This window comes from Pseudophryne corroboree, chromosome 11 (genome assembly GCF_028390025.1).
Source record: "Pseudophryne corroboree isolate aPseCor3 chromosome 11, aPseCor3.hap2, whole genome shotgun sequence".
Taxonomy (NCBI): Eukaryota; Metazoa; Chordata; class Amphibia; order Anura; family Myobatrachidae; genus Pseudophryne; species Pseudophryne corroboree.
The window spans coordinates 324917933-324939053 of NC_086454.1; the positions used below are offsets into that span (position 1 = coordinate 324917933).

At 49.9% G+C, this 21121-nt stretch overlaps 1 protein-coding gene across 6 annotated transcripts in view; it reads right to left on the bottom strand.

The window, feature by feature from the left end:
- Positions 1-21121, bottom strand: part of USP10 (ubiquitin specific peptidase 10) — a 102188-nt gene that overhangs the window by 65268 nt on the left and 15799 nt on the right. For all 6 annotated transcript variants that reach the window (XM_063945704.1, XM_063945701.1, XM_063945700.1 and 3 more), the window contains exon 2: positions 19466-19534. In XM_063945704.1, coding sequence (XP_063801774.1) covers positions 19466-19534 — 69 coding nt within the window. The remainder of the gene's footprint in view (positions 1-19465; positions 19535-21121) is intronic.

Sequence of the window (21121 nt, forward strand, 5' to 3'; positions counted from 1 at the left end):
CATGTCGACACACACGTACCGACACACAGCACACACACAGGGAATGCTCTGATAGAGGACAGGACCCCACTAGCCCTTTGGGGAGACAGAGGCAGAGTTTGCCAGCACACACCAAAAACGCTATAATTATACAGGGACAACCTTTATGTAAGTGTTTTTCCCTTATAGCATTTTAATATATATATACATATCGCCAAATAAGTGCCCCCCCTCTCTGTTTTAACCCTGTTTCTGTAGTGCAGTGCAGGGGAGAGCCTGGGAGCCTTCCCACCCGCATTTCTGTGAGGGAAAATGGCGCTGTGTGCTGAGGAGAATAGGCCCCGCCCCCTTTTCGGCGGGCTTCTTCTCCCGTTTTTCTGAGACCTGGCAGGGGTTAAATACATCCATATAGCCCCCAGGGGCTATATGTGATGTATTTTTAGCCAGAATAAGGTGCCATCATTGCTGCCCAGGGCGCCCCCCCCAGCGCCCTACACCCTCAGTGACCGCTGCTATGAAGTGTGCTGACAACAATGGCGCACAGCTGCAGTGCTGTGCGCTACCTTATGAAGACTGAAGAGTCTTCTGCCGCCGTTTCTGGACCTTCACTTTCCGGCATCTGCAAGGGGGGTCGGCGGCGCGGCTCCGGGACGAACCCCAGTGTGAGACCTGTGTTCCGACTCCCTCTGGAGCTAATGGTGTCCAGTAGCCTAAGAAGCCAATCCATCCTGCACGCAGGTGAGTTCACTTCTCTCCCCTAAGTCCCTCGTAGCAGTGAGCCTGTTGCCAGCAGGACTCACTGAAAATAAAAAACCTAACAAACTTTTACTCTAAGCAGCTCTTTAGGAGAGCCACCTAGATTGCACCCTTCTCGGCCGGGCACAAAAATCTAACTAAGGCTTGGAGGAGGGTCATAGGGGGAGGAGCCAGTGCACACCACCTGATCCTAAAGCTTTTACTTTTGTGCCCAGTCTCCTGCGGAGCCGCTATTCCCCATGGTCCTGACGGAGTCCCCAGCATCCACTAGGACGTTAGAGAAAATAAGATTTTAAACCTACCGGTAAATCTTTTTCTCCTAGTCCGTAGAGGATGCTGGGACTCCGTAAGGACCATGGGGATAGACTGGCTCCGCAGGAGACATGGGCACTTTAAGAAAGACTGACTCTGGGTGTGCACTGGCTCCTCCCTCTATGCCCCTCCTCCAGACCTCAGTTAGAGAAACTGTGCCCAGAGGAGACGGACAGTACAAGGAAAGGATTTTGGAATCCAAGGGCAAGATTCATACCAGCCACACCAATCACACCGTATTACTTGTGATATACTATCTAGTTAACAGTATGAAGAACAACATATCATCAGCACAAAACCGATGAAACTATAACATAACCCTTATGTAAGCAATAACTATATACAAGTCTTGCAGAAGTAGTCCGCACTTGGGACGGGCGCCCAGCATCCTCTACGGACTACGAGAAAAAGATTAACCGATAGGTTTAAAATCTTATTTTCTCTAACGTCCTAGAGGATGCTGGGACTCCGTAAGGACCATGGGGATTATACCAAAGCTCCCAAACGGGCGGGAGAGTGCGGATCATTCTGCAGCACCGATTGAGCAAACAGGAGGCCCTCCTCAGCCAGGGTATCAAACTTATAGAACTTTGCAAAGGTGTATGACCCCGACCAAGTAGCAGCTCAGCACAGCTGTAGTGCCAAGACCCCTTGGGCAGCCGCCCAAGACGAGCCCACCTTCCTAGTGGAATGGGCCTTAACCGATTTCGGCAACGGCAATCCTGCCGTAGAATGCGCCTGCTGAATCGTGTTACAGATCCAGCGAGCAATAGTCTGCTTTGAAGCAGGGCCGCCAACCTTGTTGGCTGCATACAGGACAAACAGTGATTCTGTTTTTCTGATCCTAGCCGTTCTGGCCACGGAAATTTTCAAAGCCCTGACCACATCAAGGGACTCGGAATCCTCCAAGTCACGTGTAGCCACAGGCACCACAATAGGTTGGTTCATATGAAAGGATGAGACCACCCTAGGTAGGAATTGAGGACGTGTCCGCAACTCCGCTCTATACATATGGAAAACCAGATAGGGGCTTTTATGTGATAAAGCCGCCAATTCCGAAACTCGCCTAGCCGAAGCCAAGGCTAACAACATGACCACCTTCCAAGTGAGATATTTCAACTCCACTGTTTTAAGTGGTTCAAACCAATGTGACTTAACACCACGTTAAGGTCCCAAGGCGCCACCGGAGGTACAAAAGGAGGCTGAATATGCAGTACTCCCTTCACAAAAGTCTGTACTTCAGGTAAAGAGGCCAATTCCTTTTGAAAGAAAATGGATAAGCCTGAAATCTGAACCTTAATGGAGCCTAATTTTAGGCCCAAATTCACTCCAGTTTGTAGGAAGTGAAGAAAACGGCCTAGATGGAACATATTTTCGCCATATTCGGTGATAATGTTTAGACGTCACGTCCTTCCTAGCCTTTATTAGCGTAGGAATGACCTCATCGGGAATACCTTTTTCCGCTAGGATCCGGCGTTCAACCGCCATGCCGTCAAACGCAGCCGCGGTAAGTCTTGGAACAGACAGGGACCTTGTTGTAACAGGTCCTGCCTTAGAGGAAGAGGCCACGGATCTTCTGTGAGCATTTCTTGCAGATCCGATACCAGGTCCTTCGTGGCCAATCTAGAACAATGAGAATTGTTCTCACTCCTCTTTTTCTTATTATCCTCAACACCTTGGGTATGAGAGGAAGATGAGGAAACACATAGACCGACTGGAACACCCACGGTGTCACTAGGGCGTCCACAGCTACCGCCTGAGAGTCTCTTGACCTGGCGCAATACCTTTGTAGCTTTTTGTTGAGACGGGATGCCATCATGTCTATTTGGGGCAGTGCCCACCGACTTGCAATCTGCGCGAAGACTTCCTGATGAAGTCCCCACTCTCCCGGATGCAGATCGTGTCTGCTGAGGAAGTCTGCTTCCCAGTTGTCCACTCCCGAAATGAACACTGCTGACAGAGCGCTTACATGATTCTCCGCCCAGCGAAGAACTCTGGTGGCTTCCGCCATTGCCACTCTGCTTCTTGTGCCGCCTTGGCGGTTTACATGAGCTACTGCGGTGATGTCTGACTGGATCAGAACTGGTCGATTGCGAAGTAAGATCTCCGCTTGACGTAGGGCGTTGTATATGGCCCTTAGTTCCAGGATGTTGATGTGAAGACAAGTCTCTTGACTTGACCAAAGTCCTTGGAAATTTCTTCCCTGTGTGACTGATCCCCAAACTCGGAGGCTCGCATCCGTGGTCACCAGGATCCAGTCCTGAATGTCGAACCTGCGGCCCTCTAGAAGGTGAGCACTGTTTAGCCACCACAGGAGAGATACTCTGGCCCTGGGGGACAGGGTGATCCGCTGATGCAATTGCAGATGCGACCCGGACCATTTGTTCAATAGGTCCCATTGGAAGGTCCTTGCATGGAATCTGCCGTATGGAATGGCTTCGTATGTTGCCACCATCTTTCCCAGAACTTGAGTGCAATGATGTACGGACACTTGTTTTGGTTTCAACAAGTTCATGACTAGAGTCATGAGTTCCTGCGCTTTTTCCGTCGGAAGAAAAACCCTTTTCTGGTCTGTGTCCAGAATCATGCCCAAGAAGGGCAGACGAGTTGTAGGATTCAGCTGCGACTTTGGAATATTGAGAATCCAGCCGTGTCGCTGTAACACCTTCAGTGAAAGTGATACGCTGTTCAGCAACTTCTCCCGTGATCTCGCTTTTATGAGGAGATCGTCCAAGTACGGGATAATCGTGACACCCTGCTTGCGCAGGAGCACCATCATATCCTCCATTACCTTGGTGAAAAATCTCGGAGCCGTGGAAAGCCCAAACGGTAACGTCTGAAATTGGTAATGACAATCCTGTACCGCAAATCTCAGGTACGCCTGATGAGGAGGATATAAGGGGACATGCAGGTATGCATCCTTTATGTCCAGAAATACCAAAAAATCTCCCGCTTCTAGGCTGGCGAAGACCGCCCTGAGCGATTCCATCTTGAACCGGTTTAAGTAAAGGTTCAGGGATTTTAAATTTAAAATGGGTCTGACCGAACCGTCCGGTTTCGGAACCACAAACAGAGTTGAGTAGTACCCCTGCCGTCTTTGAAGCAGGGGAACCTCTACCACCAATTGTTGAAGACACAATTTGTGAATCGCATGTAACACTATCTCCCTTTCCAGGGGTTGTTTCGGTAGGGCCGATTTGAAAAACCAGCGAGGAGGCACTTCTTCGAATTCCAGCTTGTAACCTTGGGAAACTATTTCTATTGCCCATGGATCCACCTGTGAGTGGACCCAGACGTGGCTGAACAGTCGAAGACGTGCCCCCACAGGAGCAGACTCCCTCAGGGGAGCCCCAGCATCATGCGGTGGATTTTGCAGAGGCCAGGGAGGACTTCTGTTCCTGGGAACTAGCTGTGTTATGCAGCTTTTTCCCTCTGCCCTTACCTCTGGCAAGAAAGGACGATCCACGTGCTCTCTTGCTTTTATTGGAACGAAAGGACTGCATTTGATAATGAGGCGCTTTCTTAGATTGTGAGGGAATATATGGCAAAAAATTTGATTTACCTGCCGTAGCCGTGGAGACGAAGTCCGAGAGTCCCTCTCCAAACAATTCCTCACCCTTGTAAGGCAACTCCTCCATATGTCTCTTGGAGTCGGCATCACCAGTCCACTGTCAGGTCCATAAGACACGCCTAGCAGAAAATAAGATTTTACTTACCGATAAATCTATTTCTCGGAGTCCGTAGTGGATGCTGGGGTTCCTGAAAGGACCATGGGGAATAGCGGCTCCGCAGGAGACAGGGCACAAAAAGTAAAGCTTTTCCGATCAGGTGGTGTGCACTGGCTCCTCCCCCTATGACCCTCCTCCAGACTCCAGTTAGGTACTGTGCCCGGACGAGCGTACACAATAAGGGAGGATTTTGAATCCCGGGTAAGACTCATACCAGCCACACCAATCACACCGTACAACTTGTGATCTAAACCCAGTTAACAGTATGATAACAGCGGAGCCTCTGAAAGATGGCTTCCTTTAACAATAACCCGAATTAGTTAACAATAACTATGTACAACTTATGCAGATAATCCGCACTTGGGATGGGCGCCCAGCATCCACTACGGACTCCGAGAAATAGATTTATCGGTAAGTAAAATCTTATTTTCTCTATCGTCCTAGTGGATGCTGGGGTTCCTGAAAGGACCATGGGGATTATACCAAAGCTCCCAAACGGGCGGGAGAGTGCGGATGACTCTGCAGCACCGAATGAGAGAACTCCAGGTCCTCCTTAGCCAGAGTATCAAATTTGTAAAATTTTACAAACGTGTTCTCCCCTGACCACGTAGCTGCTCGGCAAAGTTGTAATGCCGAGACCCCTCGGGCAGCCGCCCAAGATGAGCCCACCTTCCTTGTGGAGTGGGCCTTTACAGATTTAGGCTGTGGCAAGCCTGCCACAGAATGTGCAAGTTGGATTGTGCTACAGATCCAACGAGCAATCGTCTGCTTAGACGCAGGAGCACCCATCTTGTTGGGTGCATACAATATAAACAACGAGTCAGATTTTCTGACTCCAGCTGTCCTTGCAATATATATTTTTAATGCTCTGACAACGTCCAGTAACTTGGAGTCCTCCAAGTCACTTGTAGCCGCAGGCACTACAATAGGCTGGTTCAGATGAAATGCTGACACCACCTTAGGGAGAAAATGCGGACGAGTTCGCAGTTCTGCCCTGTCCGAATGGAAAATCAGATATGGGCTTTTGTAAGATAAAGCTGCCAATTTTGACACTCTCCTGGCAGAAGCCAGGGCTAGAAGCATGGTCACTTTCCATGTGAGATATTTCAAATCCACCTTTTTTAGTGGTTCAAACCAATGAGATTTTAGGAAGTCCAAAACCACATTTAGATCCCACGGTGCCACTGGAGGCACCACAGGAGGCTGTATATGCAGCACTCCCTTAACAAAAGTCTGGACTTCAGGGACTGAAGCCAATTCTTTTTGAAAGAAAATCGACAGGGCCGAAATTTGAACCTTAATAGATCCCAATTTGAGACCCATTGACAATCCTGATTGCAGGAAATGTAGGAATCGACCCAGTTGAAATTCCTCCGTCGGAGCACTCCGATCTTCGCACCACGCAACATATTTTCGCCAAATTCGGTGATAATGTTGCACGGTTACTTCCTTCCTTGCTTTAATCAAAGTAGGAATGACTTCTTCCGGCATGCCTCTTTCCTTTAGGATCCGGCGTTCAACCGCCATGCCGTCAAACGCAGCCGCGGTAAGTCTTGAAACAGACAGGGACCCTGCTGAAGCAAGTCCCTCCTTAGAGGTAGAGGCCACGGATCTTCCGTGATCATCTCTTGAAGTTCCGGGTACCAAGTCCTCCTTGGCCAATCCGGAACCACTAGTATCGTTCTTACGCCTCTTTGCCGTATAATTCTCAATACTTTTGGTATGAGAGGCAGAGGAGGAAACACATACACCGACTGGTACACCCAAGGCGTTACCAGCGCGTCCACAGCTATTGCCTGCGGATCTCTTGACCTGGCGCAATACCTGTCCAGTTTTTTGTTGAGGCGAGACGCCATCATGTCCACCATTGGTCTTTCCCAACGGGTTACCAGCATGTGGAAGACTTCTGGATGAAGTCCCCACTCTCCCGGGTGAAGATCGTGTCTGCTGAGGAAGTCTGCTTCCCAGTTGTCCACTCCCGGGATGAACACTGCTGACAGTGCTATCACATGATTCTCTGCCCAGCGAAGAATCCTTGCAGCTTCTGCCATTGCCCTCCTGCTTCTTGTGCCGCCCTGTCTGTTCACATGGGCGACTGCCGTGATGTTGTCCGACTGGATCAATACCGGTTTTCCCTGAAGCAGAGGTTCTGCCTGGTTTAGAGCATTGTATATTGCTCTTAGTTCCAGAATGTTTATGTGAAGAGACGTTTCCAGGCTCGTCCATACTCCCTGGAAGTTTCTTCCTTGTGTGACTGCTCCCCAGCCTCTCAGGCTGGCGTCCGTGGTCACCAGGATCCAATCCTGTATGCCGAATCTGCGGCCCTCCAATAGATGAGCACTCTGCAACCACCACAGAAGAGACACCCTTGTCCTTGGAGACAGGGTTATCCGTAGGTGCATCTGAAGATGCGACCCTGACCATTTGTCCAACAGATCCCTTTGGAAAATTCTTGCGTGGAATCTGCCGAATGGAATCGCTTCGTAAGAAGCCACCATTTTTCCCAGGACTCTTGTGCATTGATGTACAGACACCTTTCCTGGTTTTAGGAGGTTCCTGACAAGCTCGGATAACTCCTTTGCTTTTTCCTCCGGGAGAAAAACCTTTTTCTGAACCGTGTCCAGAATCATCCCTAGGAACAGCAGACGAGTTGTCGGCATTAACTGGGATTTTGGAATATTCAGAATCCACCCGTGCTGTTTTAGCACTTCTTGAGACAGTGCTAATCCCATCTCTAGCTGTTCTCTGGACCTCGCCCTTATTAGGAGATCGTCCAAGTATGGGATAATTAATACGCCTTTTCTTCGAAGAAGAATCATCATCTCGGCCATTACCTTTGTAAAGATCCGAGGTGCCGTGGACAATCCGAACGGCAGCGTCTGAAACTGATAGTGACAGTTTTGTACAACGAACCTGAGGTACCCCTGGTGTGAGGGGTAAATTGGAACGTGGAGATACGCATCCTTGATGTCCAAGGATACCATAAAGTTCCCCTCTTCCAGGTTCGCTATCACTGCTCTGAGTGACTCCATTTTGAACTTGAACTTCTTTATGTACAGGTTCAAGGACTTCAGATTTAGAATAGGCCTTACCGAGCCATCCGGCTTCGGTACCACAAAAATAGTGGAATAATACCCCTTCCCTTGTTGCAGAAGAGGTACCTTGACTATCACCTGCTGAGAGTACAGCTTGTGAATGGCTTCCAACACCGTCTCCCTTTCGGAGGGGGACGTTGGTAAAGCAGACCTCAGGAAACGGCGAGGTGGATCTGTCTCTAATTCCAACCTGTATCCCTGAGATATTATCTGCAGGATCCAGGGATCTACTTGCGAGTGAGCCCACTGCGCGCTGTAATTTTTGAGACGACCGCCCACCGTCCCCGAGTCCGCTTGAGAAGCCCCAGCGTCATGCTGAGGCTTTTGTAGAAGCCGGGGAGGGCTTCTGATCCTGGGAAGGAGCTGCGTGTTGCTGTCTCTTCCCTCGACCTTTGCCTCGTGGCAAATATGAATAGCCCTTTGCTCTCTTATTTTTAAAGGAACGAAAGGGCTGCGGTTGAAAAGTCGGTGCCTTTTTCTGTTGGGGAGTGACTTGAGGTAGAAAGGTGGATTTCCCGGCTGTAGCCGTGGCCACCAAATCTGATAGACCGACTCCAAATAACTCCTCCCCCTTATACGGCAAAACTTCCATATGCCGTTTTGAATCCGCATCGCCTGTCCACTGTCGCGTCCATAAAGCTCTTCTGGCCGAAATGGACATAGCACTTACCCGTGATGCCAGTGTGCATATATCCCTCTGTGCATCACGCATATAAAGAAATGCATCCTTTATTTGTTCTAACGACAGTAGAATATTGTCCCTGTCCAGGGTATCAATATTTTCAATCAGGGATTCTGACCAAACTACCCCCGCACTGCCCATCCAGGCAGTTGCTACAGCTGGTCGTAGTATAACACCTGCATGTGTGTATATACTTTTTTGGATATTTTCCATCCTCCTATCTGATGGATCTTTAAGTGCGGCCGTCTCAGGAGAGGGTAACGCCACTTGTTTAGATAAGCGTGTTAGCGCCTTGTCCACCCTAGGAGGTGTTTCCCAGCGCTCCCTAACCTCTGGCGGGAAAGGGTATAATGCCAATAATTTCTTTGAAATTATCAGCTTTTTATCAGGGGCAACCCACGCTTCATTACACACGTCATTTAGTTCTTCTGATTCAGGAAAAAATAAGAATTTACTTACCGATAATTCTATTTCTCGGAGTCCGTAGTGGATGCTGGGGTTCCTGAAAGGACCATGGGGAATAGCGGCTCCGCAGGAGACAGGGCACAAAAAAGTAAAGCTTTACTAGGTCAGGTGGTGTGCACTGGCTCCTCCCCCCATGACCCTCCTCCAGACTCCAGTTAGGTACTGTGCCCGGACGAGCATACACAATAAGGGAGGCATTTTGAATCCCGGGTAAGACTCATACCAGCCACACCAATCACACCGTACAACTTGTGATCTAAACCCAGTTAACAGTATGACAACAGAAAGGGCCTCTTAAAGATGGCTCCTTAACAATAACCCGAATTAGTTAACAATAACTATGTACAAGTATTGCAGATAATCCGCACTTGGGATGGGCGCCCAGCATCCACTACGGACTCCGAGAAATAGAATTATCGGTAAGTAAATTCTTATTTTCTCTATCGTCCTAAGTGGATGCTGGGGTTCCTGAAAGGACCATGGGGATTATACCAAAGCTCCCAAACGGGCGGGAGAGTGCGGATGACTCTGCAGCACCGAATGAGAGAACTCCAGGTCCTCCTTTGCCAGGGTATCAAATTTGTAAAATTTTACAAACGTGTTCTCCCCCGACCACGTAGCTGCTCGGCAGAGTTGTAATGCCGAGACCCCTCGGGCAGCCGCCCAAGATGAGCCCACCTTCCTTGTGGAGTGGGCTTTTACAGTTTTAGGCTGTGGCAGGCCTGCCACAGAATGTGCAAGTTGAATTGTGTTACAAATCCAACGAGCAATCGACTGCTTAGAAGCAGGTGCGCCCAACTTGTTGGGTGCATACAATATAAACAGCGAGTCAGATTTTCTGACTCCAGCCGTCCTTGCAATGTATATTTTTAAGGCTCTGACAACGTCCAACAACTTGGAGTCCTCCAAGTCGCTAGTGGCCGCAGGCACCACAATAGGTTGGTTCAGATGAAATGCTGATACCACTTTAGGGAGAAAATGCGGACGAGTCCGCAGTTCTGCCCTATCCGAATGGAAGATTAGATAAGGACTTTTATAAGATAAAGCCGCCAATTCAGATACTCTCCTGGCAGAGGCCAGGGCTAGTAACATAGTCACTTTCAATGTGAGATATTTCAAATCCACCTTTTTCAATGGTTCAAACCAATGGGATTTGAGGAAATCTAAAACTACATTTAGATCCCACGGTGCCACCGGAGGCACCACAGGAGGCTGTATATGCAGTACTCCCTTGACAAAAGTCTGGACCTCAGGGACAGAGGCCAATTCTTTTTGGAAGAATATTGACAGGGCCGAAATTTGAACCTTAATGGATCCCAATTTGAGACCCATAGATAATCCTGATTGCAGGAAATGTAGGAAACGACCCAGTTGGAATTCCTCCGTCGGAACCCTCCGATCCTCGCACCACGCTACATATTTTCGCCAAATGCGGTGATAATGTTTCACGGTGACTTCCTTCCGTGCCTTAATCAAGGTAGGAATGACTTCTTCTGGAATGCCTTTCCCTTTTAGGATCTGGCGTTCAACCGCCATGCCGTCAAACGCAGCCGCGGTAAGTCTTGAAAAAGACAGGGACCCTGCTGTAGCAGGTCCCTTCTCAGAGGTAGAGGCCACGGTTCGTCCGTGAGCATCTCTTGAAGTTCCGGATACCAAGTCCTTCTCGGCCAATCCGGAACCACTAGTATTGTTCTTACTCTTCTTTGCCGTATGATCTTCAATACCTTTGGTATGAGCGGCAGAGGAGGAAACACATACACTGACTGGTACACCCAAGGAGTTACCAGTGCGTCCACAGCTATTGCCTGTGGATCTCTTGACCTGGCGCAATATTTGTCCAGTTTCTTGTTGAGGCGAGACGCCATCATGTCTACAATTGGTCTTTCCCAACGGTCTATTAACATGTTGAAGACTTCTGGATGTAGACCCCACTCTCCCGGATGAAGATCGTGTCTGCTGAGGAAGTCTGCTTCCCAGTTGTCCACGCCCGGGATGAACACTGCTGACAGTGCTATCACGTGATTCTCCGCCCAGCGAAGAATCTTGGCAGCTTCTGCCATTGCACTCCTGCTTCTTGTGCCGCCCTGCCTGTTTACATGGGCGACCGCCGTGATGTTGTCCGACTGAATCAACACCGGCTTTCCTTGCAGGAGAAGTTCCGCCTGGCTTAGAGCATTGTAGATTGCTCTTAGTTCCAGAATGTTTATGTGAAGAGACTTTTCCAGACTCGTCCATACTCCCTGGAAGTTTCTTCCTTGTGTGACTGCTCCCCAGCCTCTCAGGCTGGCGTCCGTGGTCACCAGGATCCAATCCTGAATGCCGAATCTGCGGCCTTCTAATAGGTGAGCCTTCTGCAACCACCACAGAAGTGACACCCTTGTCTTTGGTGACAGGGTTATTCGCAGGTGCATCTGCAGATGCGACCCTGACCATTTGTCCAACAGATCCCTTTGGAATATTCTTGCATGGAATCTGCCGAATGGAATTGCTTCGTAAGAAGCCACCATTTTTCCCAGGACTCTTGTGCATTGATGTACTGACACTTTTCCTGGTTTTAGGAGGTTCCTGACCAGATCGGATAACTCCTTGGCTTTTTCCTCTGGAAGGAAAACCTTTTTCTGAACCGTGTCCAGAATCATTCCTAGGAACAGCAGACGAGTTGTCGGGATTAAATGGGATTTTGGAATATTCAGAATCCACCCGTGTTGTCTTAGCACCTCTTGAGATAGTGCTAAAGCTGTCTCCAGCTGTTCTCTGGACCTTGCCCTTATTAGGAGATCGTCCAAGTATGGGATAACTAATACGCCTTTTCTTCGAAGAAGAATCATCATCTCGGCCATTACCTTGGTAAAGACCCGAGGCGCCGTGGACAATCCGAACGGCAGCGTCTGAAACTGATAGTGACAGTTTTGAACAATGAACCTGAGGTACCCCTGGTGTGCGGGGTAAATCGGAACGTGTAGATACGCATCCTTGATGTCCAAGGATACCATAAAGTCCCCTTCTTCCAGGTTCGCTATCACTGCTCTGAGTGACTCCATCTTGAACTTGAACTTTTTTATGTAGAGGTTCAAGGACTTCAGATTTAGAATAGGCCTTACCGAGCCATCCGGCTTCGGTACCACAAATAGAGTGGAATAATACCCCTTTCCTTGTTGTAATAGGGGTACTTTGACTATCACCTGCTGAGCGTACAGCTTGTGAATGGCTTCCAACACCCTCTCCCTTTCGGAAGAGACGGTTGGTAAGGCAGACTTCAGGAAACGATGAGGAGGATCCGTCTCTAATTCCAACCAGTACCCTTGAGATATTATCTGCAGGATCCAGGGGTCTACCTGCGAGTGAGCCCACTGCGCGCTGTAATTTTTGAGACGGCCCCCCACTGTCCCCGAGTCCGCTTGAGAGGCCCCAGCGTCATGCTGAGGTTTTTGCAGGAGCCGGGGAGGGCTTCTGTTCCTGGGAAGGAGCTGCCTGTTGGTGTCTCTTCCCTCTTCCTCTGCCTCGTGGCAGGTACGACAAGCCCTTTGCTCTCTTATTTTTGTAGGAGCGAAAAGGCTGCGGTTGAAAGGTCGGTGCCTTTCTCTGTTGGGGAGTGACTTGAGGTAAAAAAGACCAAGTCTGATAGACCAACTCCAAATAACTCCTCCCCTTTATACGGCAAAACCTCCATGTGACGTTTTGAATCCGCATCGCCTGTCCACTGTCGTGTCCATAAGGCTCTTCTGGCTGAAATGGACATAGCACTCACCCGAGATGCCAGTGTGCAAATATCCCTCTGTGCATCACGCATATAGATAAATGCATCCTTTATTTGTTCTAACGACAGTAAAACATTGTCCCTATCTAGGGTATCAATATTTTCAATCAGGGATTCTGACCAAACTACTCCAGCACTGCACATCCAGGCAGTTGCTATAGCTGGTCGTAGTATAACACCTGCATGTGTGTATATATTCTTTTGAATAACTTCCATCTTTCTATCTGATGGATCCTTAAGTGCGGCCGTCTCAGGAGAGGGTAACGCCACTTGTTTGGATAAGCGTGTGAGCGCCTTGTCCACCTTAGGGGGTGTTTCCCAGCGCGCCCTAACCTCTGGCGGGAAAGGGTATAATGCCAATAACTTTTTTGAAATTATCAACTTTTTATCAGGAGCAACCCACGCTTCATCACACACGTCATTTAATTCTTCTGATTCAGGAAAAACTGTTTGTAGTTTTTTCACACCATACATAATACCCTGTTTTACGGTATCTGTAGTATCAGCTAAATGTAACGTCTCCTTCATTGCCAAAATCATATAACGTGTGGCCCTACTGGAAAATACGTTTGAATTTCTACCGTCGTCACTGGAATCAGTGCCCGTGTCTGGGTCTGTGTCGACCGACTGAGGCAAAGGGCGTTTTACAGCCCCTGACGGTGTTTGAGGCGCCTGGACAGGCATTAATTGATTGTCCGGCCGCCTCATGTCCTCAACTGACTGTTTAAGGGAAGATAAACCATCACGTAATTCCACAAATAAAGGCATCCATTCTGGTGTCGACCCCCTGGGGGGTGACATCTGCATATTTGGCAATTGCTCCGCCTCCACACCAATATCGTCCTCATACATGTCGACACCACGTACCGACACACACCGCAAACTCACAGGGAATGCTCTAATGAAGACAGGACCCACTAGCCCTTTTGGGGAGACAGAGGGAGAGTCTGCCAGCACACACCACAAAGCGCTATATATACAAGGGATATCCTTATATTAAGTGCTCCCTTATAGCTGCTTTAATATATATATATATATAGCCATTAATGTGCCCCCCCTCTCTGTTTTACCCTGTTTCTGTAGTGCAGTGCAGGGGAGAGACCTGGGAGCCGTTCTGACCAGCGGAGCTGTGACAGAAAATGGCGCCGTGTGCTGAGGAGATAGGCCCCGCCCCTTTTTCGGCGGGTTCTTCTCCCGCTATTTTTCCAGTCAGGCAGGGGTTAAATATCTCCATATAGCCCCTATGGGCTATATGTGAGGTATTTTTAGCCTTGTATAAGGTTTATATTTGCCTCTCAGAGCGCCCCCCCCCAGCGCTCTGCACCCTCAGTGACTGCCCAGTGAAGTGTGCTGAGAGGAAAATGGCGCACAGCTGCAGTGCTGTGCGCTACCTTATGAAGACTGAGGAGTCTTCAGCCGCCGGTTTCCGGACCTCTTCACGCTTCAGCATCTGCAAGGGGGTCGGCGGCGCGGCTCCGGGACCGGACTCCACGGCTGGGCCTGTGTTCGATCCCTCTGGAGCTAATGGTGTCCAGTAGCCAAGCAGCAAATCCACTCTGCATGCAGGTGAGTTTACTACTTTCCCCCTAAGTCCCACGTTGCAGTGATCCTGTTGCCAGCAGGACTCACTGTAAAGAAAAAAACCTAAACTAAACTTTCTCTAAGCAGCTCTTTAGGAGAGCCACCTAGATTGCACCCTTCTCGTTCGGGCACAAAATCTAACTGGAGTCTGGAGGAGGGTCATGGGGGGAGGAGCCAGTGCACACCACCTGACCTAGTAAAGCTTTACTTTTTTGTGCCCTGTCTCCTGCGGAGCCGCTATTCCCCATGGTCCTTTCAGGAACCCCAGCATCCACTTAGGACGATAGAGAAACTATAGGTAGTTTTTTCATACCCCACATAATACCCTGTTTAGTGGTACCTGTAGTATCAGCTAAATGTAACGCCTCCTTCATTGCCAAAATCATATAACGTGTGGCCCTACTGGAAAATACGGTTGATTCGTCACCGTCACCACTGGAGTCATCGCCTGTGTCTGGGTCTGTGTCGACCGACTGAGGCAAAGGGCGTTTCACAGCCCCTGACGGTGTTTGAGTCGCCTGGACAGGCACTAATTGATTGTCCGGCCGTCTCATGTCGTCAAACGACTGCTTTAGCGTGTTGACACTATCCCGTAGTTCCATAAATAAAGGCATCCATTCTGGTGTCGACCCCCTAGGAGGTGACATCCCCATATTTGGCAATTGCTCCGCCTCCACACCAATATCGTCCTCATACATGTCGACACACACGTACCGACACACAGCAGACACACAGGGAATGCTCCTAATGAAGACAGGACCCACTAGCCCTTTGGGGAGACAGAGGGAGAGTTTGCCAGCACACACCAAAAGCGCTATATATATATCAGGGATAGCCTTATAATAAGTGCTCCCCTATAGCTGCTTTGTTATATAAAAATATCGCCATAAATTTGCCCCCCCTCTCTGTTTTACCCTGTTTCTGTAGTGCAGTGCAGGGGAGAGACCTGGGAGCCGTCCTGACCAGCGGAGCTGTGAGAGGAAATGGCGCCGTGTGCTGAGGAGATAGGCCCCGCCCCTTTTCCGGCGGGCTCGTCTCCCGCTATTTTGAGAAATCAGGCAGGGGTTAAATATCTCCATATAGCCTCTAGGGCTATATGTGAGGTATTTTTAGCCTTTTTAGGTACTCATTTTGCCTCCCAGGGCGCCCCCCTCCCAGCGCCCTGCACCCTCAGTGACTGCCGTGTGAAGTGTGCTGAGAGGAAAATGGCGCACAGCTGCAGTGCTGTGCGCTACCTTTAGAAGACTGCAGGAGTCTTCAGCCGCCGATTCTGGACCTCTTCTGTCTTCAGCATCTGCAAGGGGGCCGGCGGCGCGGCTCCGGTGACCATCCAGGCTGTACCTGTGATCGTCCCTCTGGAGCTTGATGTCCAGTAGCCAAGAAGCCAATCCATCCTGCACGCAGGTGAGTTGACTCCTTCTCCCCTCAGTCCCTCGCTGCAGTGATCCTGTTGCCAGCAGGAATCACTGTAACATAAAAAACCTAGCTAAACTTTCTCTAAGCAGCTCTTTAGGAGAGCCACCTAGATTGCACCCTTCTCGGCCGGGCACAAAAATCTAACTGGAGTCTGGAGGAGGGTCATAGGGGGAGGAGCCAGTGCACACCACCTGATCGGAAAAGCTTTACTTTTTGTGCCCTGTCTCCTGCGGAGCCGCTATTCCCCATGGTCCTTTCAGGAACCCCAGCATCCACTAGGACGATAGAGAAATAGACATAGCGTTTATCCTGGGACCCAGTAAACTAATGTCTCTTTGAGCATCCCTCATATACAAGACCGCATCTTTTATATGCCCTAGGGTCAATAAAATGGTATCCTTATCAAGAGTCTCAATATCCGTTGATAAGGAATCTGTCCATGCTGCTACAGCACTACAAACCCAGGCCGACGCAATAGCCGGTCTGAGTAACGTACCAGAATGTGTGTAAATGGACTTCAGGGTAACCTCCTGCTTGCGGTCAGCAGGATCCTTGAGGGTAGCCGTATCTTGGGATGGAAGCGCTATCTTATTTGATAAGCGCATCAAGGCCTTGTCCACACTAGGGGAGGATTCCCACTATATCCTGTCCTGCGACGGGAAAGGATACGCTGTTAGGATCCTTTTGGGAATCTGCAGTTTTTTGTCTGGAGTTTCCCACGCTTTTTCACATACTTCGTTCAGCTCATGTGAGGAGGGAAAGGTGACCTCTGGTTTCTTTCCTTTATACATGTGTACCTTCGTGTCAGGGACAGGGGGTTCCTCAGTGACATGCAACACATCTTTTATTGCGATAATCATATATCGAATACCTTTAGCCACCTTTGGCAGTAATTTTGTATCATTGTAATCGACACTGGAGTCTGAATCCGTGTCGGTATCTGTGTCAACTATTTGGGATAGTGGGCGCTTCTGAGACCCCGAAGGTCCCGGCGACATAGGGACAGGCATGGGTTGACTCCCTGACTGTGCCCCAGCTTCGGCTTTGTCTAGCCTTTTGTGCAATAAATTAACATTTGCACTTAAAACATTCCACATATCCATCCAGTCCGGCGTCGGCACCGCCGACGGAGACCTAACATTCATAAACTCCCCCTCCTCCTTAGGTGAGCCCTCAACCTCAGACATGTCGACACACACGTATCGACACCACACATACACAGGGAAGCTCTTTCCTGAAGACAGGTTCCCCACCAGGCCCTTTGGAGAGACAGAGAGAGAGTATGCCAGCACACACCCCAGCGCTATATGACCCAGGAATAACACAGTAAATTAATGTTTACCCAGCAGCGCTGTTTTATGTATCTGCGCCAATTATGTGCCCCCCCTCTACTTTAAAACCCTCTGTCACCGTGTTTTAAGCAGGGGAGAGTCCAGGGAGCTTCCTCTCAGCGGTGCTGTGGAGAAAAATGGCGCTGGTGAGTGCTGAGGGAGAAGCCCCGCCCCCTCGGCGGCAGCCTTCTGTCCCGCTCAATTTTTTCAATACATGGTGGGGGCTCTTTGTATACATGTACAGTGCCCAGCTGTACATGTATATATACATCTGTGCCATAAGAGAGGTTTATATTGCTGCCCAGGGCGCCCGATAATGCGCCCTGCACCCTTACAGTGACCTGAGTGTGTGAGGTGAAGGGGAGCAATGGCGCACAGCTGCAGTGCTGTGCGTTACCTCAGTGAAGATTCAAGTGTCTTCTGCCGCCTCAGATGGGTCTTTTCCTCACATACTCACCCGGCTTCTTTCTTCCGGCTCTGTGAGGAGGACGGCGGCGCGGCTCTGGGACGGACGGCGAGGGTGAGACCTGCGTACCGATCCCTCTGGAGCTAATGGTGTCCAGAAGCCTAAGAAACAGAGCCCTGAACTCAGAGAAGTGGGTCTGTTTCTCTCTCCTCAGTCCCTCGATGCAGGGAGTCTGTTGCCAGGAGGCTCCCTGAAAATAAAACACCTAACAAAAATGCTTTCTTACAGGAAACTCAGGAGAGCTCCTGAAATGCACCCAGTCTCCACTGGGCACAGTATCAAACCGAGGTCTGGAGGAGGGACATAGAGGGAGGAGCCAGAGCACACCAGTATCCAAATTCTTTCTTAAAGTGCCCTGTCTCCTGCGGAGCCCATCTATTCCCCATGGTCCTTACGGAGTACCCAGCATCCACTAGGACGTTAGAGAAAAATATATCACACAGGATGGACTAGATGAGATCAACCTGCCAGGTACAAACTTTCCTAACAATAGGCCTGATTCAGCAGCCGTCCCAACTTCGATGATGTCGCAACTAAGCGATTATCGGCAGACTGCACGTCTGTTGCGCACGCGCCAAGTTACCTTGCTTGCAGAGTCATTTACAAGAAGAGGCTGTTTGGAGTAGGTAAGCGGGTGTGGCGGGTGTCTGTGCGCGACTGCGATCTCGTACGCAAAAGCATGGTGCCAGCGGCTATTCTGCGCAGCCATGGAGGCACCCGGTTGCAATGGAGTACTGTATCGCAGGTGCGAATCATCGCGGTAGCGGATGCACTTTACGGCAGCCCGAATTCGCACTGAAGTGCTCGCTGCCCTATAGGGATCCGAGCACTTCAATGCCAATACAGCCCGAAATTAGCATGCGAGGGGTGCAGGATCAGGTGCCGTTGCAGGCGTTTAAACGCTGCGGCGATGGCACATCGCACCCTTCGTGGGTAACGGAATCGACTCCATAATGGGAATAATGCAGCGGACTGGCTTGCTGGCCCTTATGTAGTAAGTATTTTACCTTAAATACACTTAGAGATAGCGCTGATGACATGTAGTAGAGGCGGGTGAGCTGTGCTGACCCGCAACATATTAAGGGTGAAAAATATTTTTAAAGTTGCTCTCACAAAGCGTGCACTAGCAATAAAGATCTGACAGCAGCTGCATGTAGTGTAACAGATAGCACTATGTAAGAAGCTGGGTGTATGCAGTCCTCCCCGCAGGCTCCCTCCACTAATGTAACAAGGGCACAGCACCCATCATTCTTCTCCCACTGTATCGGGTCTGTGTTTTTTGTTATTGACGCACCCATTGATTGGTTACAGGTCAAACTAACTCACAGAAACACATAGGAGAAACACGTAGGAGAATAAAGAGGTCGTGCTCAGACCATATTTGATATTTTTTCCATCTAGGACTAGCTACGAGACCAGCTCAGCTTCATATGCTCCAAGCCCACTCTCCGGAGAGAGATGCAGAGTCCGATTCACAGTTGTACGCAGACCCCAATTTATGTCGGTTTCAGGGGAGTGTTTCAGCCTGTAATTGCCCTTTAGCCGCACAGTATGACCGCAGGAAGGCAAGACTCCAGAGCCACGGTTACTGCGTCTTACTTCCTGCGGCCATGCTGTGCGGCCCAAAGGTCTACTCGAACTTCAATAACCAACTGATCTGCGAGCAACGCTGTATCCGTGTACACAGCCGCAGGTGCTCATGAAGACGCAGGTGAGCATCTCAATACAAATCCAGGCGGCCGTGGCGTTTGCATATTTTCACAGTCTCTGTGTACACATTCGCAGGTGCTGCGGCATTAGCGTCTCTCTCTGGATCAGACCTATAAATACATATATACACGCTATCCCCCTAAAGACAGACACATCCTCCAAGTGGACGGAACAGCACTGTTCTTACCTCTACTGTGCAGCGAGCACTGACAAAGAACTGCTTGAATTCATCATCGCTGAACTCCCCAAAAATGTACTGAAAAGAGAAAACAGGGACAAGATGAGCGAGGTCACAGACCGCGGGAGACAATACCATAAAGGTCAAGTAACTGGCTGGGAGACTGCGCCCAATGCACTGTGCTGAAAGCATTAGGCATCAGTCAGACGCCAGGGGTAATATGATAAAGGGGCGGCAAAGTCTTTGTAACACCAGTCACCTCAAGTATTATCTGCCATGACGTTCTATTCTGGTCACTATCGCAATACTTCAGTGGGTATCTCTAAAGATGATCATTTAAACCAGGCTTGTCCAACCTGCGGCCCGCGGGCCGCATGCGGCCCAGGTCGGCTAGTAATGCGGCCCAGTGCAATTTTTTATTTTTTAAGAAATTCTAAAGTTTCAAGTTACACTGCCAGCGCTTGCGGCCGGAATGCGGCCGGGGCACGTCACAACGGTGACGCCAGCGCGCTTCACCCGCCCCATCCATTTTTTTTTTTTTGCAGAGTACGGACACCACATGTGAAGATGAGCCGGCCCCAGCAGGCTGTCGGCACATCCTGATTGGATTGCTGCTGCTGGGACCAGCACCAGCTCACGCCCTCTCCGCTGTCAGTCACAGTGTAGCCCTCCTCCGCTGCATAGCGGAACACATGACTGAGCAGCACCAGAGTAGAGGAGCCCAGCGGAGAAATTGGTTCTACAAGAACTCGTAAGTAAGCCGGGGGGGGGAAGGGGTTTCTGAAGTCCGTGGCCACGCCAGTGTACAGTGTCCGGGGGGGGGGGGGGGGGAATCGGGATCTGAAGTCCGTGGCCGCACCGCTGTACAGTGTCCCGGGGGGGGGAGAGAGGAGGTCTGAACCGCTGTACAGTGTCGGGGGAAGGGAGGGTCTGGTCTGAAGTCCAGCGCCACGCCGCAATACAGTGTCCGGGGGGTTTCTTGGGAGCTGGGATGGACTTGATGTCCAGCGCTGCAGCAGTAAAATGAGGCCGGCGGTGTCTAAACTCCACAGTACAGATTGGTTCGGGGGGAGGGGGGTAACGAGGATGAAGTCAGGTGCCACTGCAGTACAATGTGTCCGGGAGGGGGGGGGGGTTTGGGGTCCGCTGTCAGTCACAGTGTAGCCCTCCTTTACTGCATAGTGGCACATGTGACAGCAGCACGGAGCTCAGCCCAGCGGGATAAATTTGTGGGCACTTGAAGAAGCACAGTGTGGAGGGGGGGGGGGGGGAGAGGAGAGGAGGAGGAGAGGAAGAGGACTACAGTGTGCGTGTGGGGGGGGATGCATTGGTGGCTGAGAAACAATGTCAAACATCTCACTAACTTCATTTCCAAGTAAGTTTAATATGTTAACTATGTTTTCTATGGTTTTTTTGGATGATCAGGTATCGTTACTGTTATTTTATTTTATGTGCGGCCCAAACCAAATTTTCATCTTCTAATGTGGCCCAGGGAAGGAGAAAGGTTGGACACCCCTGATTTAAACCGAAACGGTGAGTGTATAAAGCCAGAGAAGGCCCAATGATGGGATTACACTAGAGATGAGCAGGATCGGTTTTACTCTGATTTACTCGGGTCACACGGATTTTTCTTATTGGCTATCCATGAGCCAATAAGATGAAGTT